This window comes from Temnothorax curvispinosus, unplaced genomic scaffold, assembly GCF_003070985.1.
Source record: "Temnothorax curvispinosus isolate PA1 unplaced genomic scaffold, ASM307098v1 QBEX01015513.1, whole genome shotgun sequence".
NCBI classification, from domain to species: Eukaryota; Metazoa; Arthropoda; class Insecta; order Hymenoptera; family Formicidae; genus Temnothorax; species Temnothorax curvispinosus.
In genome coordinates this window covers 11265-17927 of record NW_020225293.1, presented here as the reverse complement: position 1 = coordinate 17927, position 6663 = coordinate 11265, and the positions used below count along the sequence as shown (strand labels likewise).

The 6663-nt window shown below is 36.5% G+C and overlaps 1 protein-coding gene across 5 annotated transcripts in view; it reads left to right on the top strand.

Moving 5' to 3' along the window:
* The window catches only part of LOC112465776 (synaptosomal-associated protein 25-like), a 48396-nt gene that overhangs the window by 31624 nt on the left and 10109 nt on the right, over positions 1-6663 (top strand). For all 5 annotated transcript variants that reach the window (XM_025033502.1, XM_025033503.1, XM_025033500.1 and 2 more), the window contains exons 5-6: positions 4438-4555; positions 5207-5480. In XM_025033502.1, coding sequence (XP_024889270.1) covers positions 4438-4555; positions 5207-5480 — 392 coding nt within the window. The remainder of the gene's footprint in view (positions 1-4437; positions 4556-5206; positions 5481-6663) is intronic.

Genomic DNA, 6663 nt, shown 5'->3' with positions numbered 1-6663 from the left:
GGTTTGGTTTGGTTTGGTTTGGTTTGGTTTGGTTTGGTTTGGTTTGGTATTTAAAGTAAGACAAATCTACTTTGAGAAGCGAACTAACGAATAGAAAGTGTAGTTAAAAAAAGGTAGAAAAAAGTTAAAGTTTATTAAAAGCTAGATTAAATTAACTAGAGGTGTTGAAGGAGTCTGATGCTGACTTTTATTTGACCTTGTGTCAAAGTTAGAGCACTACTTCAACGTCAACTTTATTTTTTTAAATAGAAACTTCTATTTTTTATTACATATTCTTGTAGCTGATGTCGAGACGTTTTCAAAATACTATAATATAAAATAAAGTTCTCTTTTGTTAAATATTTTCTGAAATATTTTTTACCATAATATTTTTTAATATAAAATATGAAATATCTCATAAAGTTCATTTTTTGATAACTTTATTTTGATACTTTTATACGTAGAGTAATGAAAGGAATCGAATAATAATATTAATTTATACATTTACAATTTTGCAAAATTTAGTACGTCTATAAAATGCAATAAAATTTTTAAAAATATTTTTTTATTAATTTTATACAACAATCGATTTTTTTCATTATTTTATGTATAAAAGTACCAATATAAAGTTATCGAAAAATGAATACTTTATAAGATATTTCATATTTTATATAAAAAAATATGGCAAAATTTAAAATATCTCAAGAAATTCTTAAGGTGATGCTGGAGCCGTCTGTATAACCGACAAAATTACCATTTTCTATGTTATCGACTATATCTGTCCTTGTATATAGACAAAGATATAGACAAGGATAGCACGCTACATTGCACGCACACATACGCACGATGCACATCGACATTATACTTTTATATTACGCTTCTAAATCTTGATTTGGAGGGTTTATCGATGTTTTTCTTGTTGTGCAATTCGGGGGAACTTGTTTTCGCGTTCGTACCAATGGTATATCTCTTTTATGAAATACATCTTGTGACGAGCTGACAGCTCGCCGCAACTTGAGACGCCATATTGGGACAAAAGTAGGATAAGGAAATCTGTACTTTCGTAATTTTTTCTCGTTTTCTATATAAAATCGGAGTTCCCCCGAATCATTAATGTATGTACTGCAATTCTGGAGAAGGATTTTTAATTCTGTCAAATTAATACGACGCTACGTGCCGACAAAAAATGCCGGTAAAACAGACGGCTCCAGCATCCCCTTCGAAAGAGAGCTTAATTATAATGTTTTCAAAACGTCTTGACATCAGCTACAAAAATATGTGATGAAAAGTGGGGGTTCGTATTTGAAAAAAATAAAGTTGACCTTGAAATAGTGCTCTGACCTTGACTTAAGGTTAAGTAAAAGTCATAATCAGATGACCCCCTTAATACTAAACAATTTTTGTCTGAAAAGTTTCCTTATAAAACTTACGCGCGGGTTTTTAGATATTTGAGCGGATTGATCCCAACCTATATAATAAGACTTTTACGAGACGTCTAATTGTAAGAAAATAATTCATAAAGTTTTATTCAATTGTTCACGAAAGGATCATTGCTTGTTAATCAGTTCTCTAGATTTAAATGCTTACAAAGTACATTTTTTTAATATCACATTGGATTTATCCTTGTAGATGTAAAATTAAATAGCTATAATGAAAGGCAATAAAAGTAGTTAAATAAATGACTTAAATTTGACGATTGAAATAATTTATTAATCAACATATTGTCACACTCGGAAGCTGCGTATAGGGTTAATAGGACCAATATATTAATACTTCAATGCCGGTTGATTGTATACATATGCAAAGGATTATACACTTGGAACAAAAATCGTGCGAACGTGGACCTTTACAAGAAACAGAGGAAAACAGATCAAGCGGACAACAAACGTGATCAAGAAGTTTCATGACACGCGTGTCACAGCATTCGCGTCGCATCTATCAGTCAACACGACGCGTGCAATTGCGTTTACATACAATTACACGACACACCTACACGAACGCACTTCATCGTCGAAATAAAGATCGGAGACAACACGGTAAGACGAACAGCCGCGAACCCGGCCTCCGCTTTTTAGCCGAAAGTATACCGTTACGTCGGCCTCGTCGAATACCCGCTATACTCATATTACAAATTACAAGGATATCGCTTACACATATTGTTAGCCAAGAATGAGTATACTCCTACGCGCGTCTATAGAGCTGTCTTCTAGGCAAACTCGTATCCACTGTATACTTTAGCGAAACCGGTGGGCACTACAGGGTGTCTCGAAATTCCTCTTATCAACCGTTGTTCGACTATTTTAATTACTCGTTAATTATGTTCGTTCAGTAGTCCCTTGATTTCTTAGCATAGCATATTACGAAGACATAAAAGGATCGTGTGTTTTATGCCGAAGATAAATTTTACATAGAGTTTATTATAAATAAATTTCAATTTAAAGATTATTGAAAGATTCGTCTGTTATCTAAATATCTCCACGAAATGACGAAGGAACGGCGTCTTCGCTTTAGCTGAGATGCAAATTGTATCTCCGAGATATCACGTGTACACAAGGCATATCATCTGAAATTCATCTGTAACACTAGCGAGTTAATATTCGGAATTGGATGTTATAGATTGCGTCCAATTTTCATGAATACTACTTTGATCAATGCGCAGTTAGACGAGCACGGAAAAAAAAGATTTGCTACTATACAGGCAACTAACATTTTTTGCTGCGAGAGCTAATTAATTTTGCAATAATAGCAAAACCTTTTGCTGCAATAGCAAAGTTCAGCAAAACTTTTTGTCTCATATTTAACAAATAGATTTGCTGTTGCAGCAAAACCTTTCTTTTCCGTGAGAGCTTTCGGGACACCCTGTACACTTAGCTAAAAGTTGTACCACTCACTAAGTGAGGAACCAACTCACTGCACATATTCTCTAAACACATAACAGAGCAACTCGCTCGATGTATAGGAGCAAGGAAACTTTTCGCTTAACTGCAATTCGCGCTTTCGTCGCACTCCACTTTGTGCAAAGTCTGGGAGATCTATCGAGCGGATGTTTTCCCTCTCGTGCGAACAACCCTTATCCTAGTTGATGGCGCATAAAGAGCGTTGCGCTTTTTGTATCTTTTATTTACCGGAAAAAAAGATTGATGTTGTATATAATATATTACAAGACGAAACATTTTGTCATCTTCTTTGATTTTATGACAATAAAAACTTCTCGCATGCTCTCTTTCTCATGTGTGTACGAAATATTCTTTGATTCAATAAAATATCGATTCTGTACGTTACTATATTTTCGACAGTAAATTTTACATGAAAGAATTACATGATTATTTTAATCTGTCCTTTCTTGTAATTGCCTACTTATGTATCTAGTAGATATATTGTTATCCGAGCTTCCAAACGAATGACTCATTCGTCCATCATTGATCGAAGATAATAGATTCCAATTTAGATCAATATATCATCGACCTTCGCTCGATTGATCTCCCATGTGCTAAAATACAAAATCGAATCGCTTGAATGAAGAAGAAAAAGGGCACCTGCGTTCTCGCGAATAAACGTCTGAAACTATAAAAAATCTATAAGAAAACAATCGAACTTGGAAATGTTTATTGAATTTTCACGCAGGACACCTCCCAGAGACGCGAAATTCTCACTTCTCATTTGAATTTTGTAATTCGGAATACGGAAACGTTGCCGCGGAAACGAGATGAAGGACGAGGATTAAGAAAGGGCGCCCTTTTTCTTCGCGTGAGGGTTCTAGCAAACCGTCGCTTATCTCGCGAGGAGATTAAATTAGAAATCGAAAGAGGATTGGGCAATGTACCTTCACTTTCGTTTGTCCCTTTAGCCGATGACCGCTTGATTACATATTAGATCGTTTATGTTCGTAATGAAAATTCCCATAAGTTCTGAGCTGCTTGAAGCTGTACGTGTCAACAGCTTTAACTCTTAGCGGCCGCTTTCGTTTCGTAATCATCTTTACATTAAAATAAATATATTTTTATATCTATTTATTTATTTATTTTAATGGAAAGATATATAAATTAAATCCTGAAAATTAGTATTGCGATAAAAATTGATCGAAACGATGAAACTAAATTTAAAGAAAATGAATATATTAATCTAATAAGCAGATCGATAATTATGGAATTGACAAAAATCGACGTTTATGTAAAATGAGCTTAAAATCGAAGCCTACACCGCGAAGAGCTAAAGTTTTTTCTTTTCTTATTTTACAGAAGCTTGATTATATCACGTAGAACACTCTTCGCCAATAGAGGGTGTGTCGCAGACACTCCTCCAAGTCGAATTTAGTTTAATTCGCTTTTGTAGAGCATTCGCTATGGCTTCTAATTAGAGATAACGATCTCTCTCGCGTGGTTGCCCTTTCCCCTTCAAGTCTCCGCGAGATAATCGTCTTATCATCAACTAACGTTACATTCCTGTAAAACAAAACAGAACAGCTGGACCGGATCGAGGAGGGCATGGACCAGATTAACGCCGACATGAAAGAGGCCGAAAAAAATCTTACTGGAATGGAGAAGTGCTGCGGCCTTTGCGTTCTTCCCTGTAACAAGTACGACACAACTATTTTAGCATTTTTTCTTCTTTTTGTGCTGTCGCTCTTCTTCCTTTAAAAAAGAAAATCGAAAAAAGTTCTCTGCATACTTCATCGTCCCATTAAGTTTACTATTATTATAATAAGCTACACGATTAGACCGCACGTGTGCTAAGAGATAAATTTAATGCGCCTCATCCATATTTAAGAGATTTAACTTAGAAGATAAGTTGAATATAACTGAAGACATGTTGACCAATCACGGAATATTAAATTATAGAAAGTTGTTTAAATTTAACTCGTATATTACTTATAAACTGTAATGAAATTATATCATATTGTTATATAGCTGTTAGGTATAAGTTCCGAATTTTATATCAGAACTAAATTTTTACGAAAATTGCAAGTTGAAATAACGAAAAAAAGGCGCATTAAAATTATTAAAATAAATAATGAATTATTTATCTCTGTAGAGCCAGTTGCAAAGTGCAATTTATAAATTAACTAGCGCAAATCTGCAGAATTAGTGGAATTAATTTTATTAAACGTGACTACTCATTTCCGATTTTTAAATCGATCTTTCCCGCTGTCTATTGAACGTTAGTTCTTAAACTTTCCTCCCGAGACTGACTTAATCGCGTCGCTCGCGCGACAATCTTGCGCGCACAGAGGCGCCAGCTTTAAAGAAGATGAGGGCACGTGGAAGGGCAACGATGACGGCAAGGTCGTGAACAACCAGCCGCAGCGGGTGATGGACGACCGCAACGGTCTCGGGCCGCAGACCGGCTATATCGCCAAGATCACGAACGACGCGCGCGAGAGTGAGATGGAGGATAACATGGGCCAGGTGAACACGATGATCGGCAACCTGAGGAACATGGCGATTGACATGGGCAGCGAGCTCGGGAATCAGAATCAGCAGATTGACAGGATTAACCGCAAGGTGAGTAATAAAAATCGAGTAATGGCAGCACCGGCGTCCAAACGCTGCACCGCAGTCATCCGGCGTATATATTGGCATGGCTCTAAAAAAACTCACTCGGACGGCAATTTGCGCTCGTCGTATACTCGTCGACATACATATCGCGAGCCTTGATCGAGAGAACGGGTCGTCTTGGAGAGATCATTGGACTCGGAGCAAGAATAGAGCATTCAAAGCTTGGAGCTTCTACGGTTGTCACTGCACTCTTGCTCTGAATCCTTGATCTTAATTGATGAAAATTAGTAGATTGTTTGAAACTCGAAAAATTTACGGTGAAGATCGAAGGATAAAGAATTTCCTTGATCAGTTACGTTGTTAACGTTTAATGCAGAAGACTTGTACCTTTAATTCGCGAACGACGATCAGTTTGATAGATTAATAATATTTTTTTATATTCAAGACGCTTTACACAAATTTCATCAAGGTTGTAGGATTATCATTGAAACTGTAAGTCGGTTAAACCTAAAGTATCAAGCGATAACCTTCGAGACGTAATCCAGTATGTCGATGAGAATTGAGGTCCAATATACACCTGTGAATAGTGCTGCTAGCAATAGCGAATGGCTGTACTTCCGAAAACGTCCATGCTCAGATTTAGGTGAAACTTTGTGAATAGGTTCCTTTTAGATAAGAAACACATATACCAAAAGGATTTTTTGCGACTTTAAAGTTTAGCAACTTTTTTAACATTTTTAATTTGTTGGCTCCGCGCATACATTTTCCATGCGAAACAAACCAAAACAGCTCTCAAGTAATATAAACAAACATAAAGTCATACACAAAGTACAAATATATTAATTTGCTGCTTCTGCGTATACATTTTCCACGCGAAACGAGGTGCCGCGTAAGTTGACTTTCCACGCGTGGAAAGCTCACGCATGTACTTTGGAGGCACACTATGTGTCTAATAATAGTGGAGCCCCCCGTAGGGAGGAGGAACCTACTGCCTTCACGCATACACTTTTCACGCGAACCGAGCTTTACCCTCACCTCCCCCTGCTTTCGGGGGAGGTGCGGTAGACCCTCCCCACGCTTACGTGTGTACTGTTTATACACACACACAATTGAAGTATTATTTAAAAATTTATATTAACTTTCCACGCATGAAAAGTTTACGCATACACTTTTCACGCGAACCGAGGTT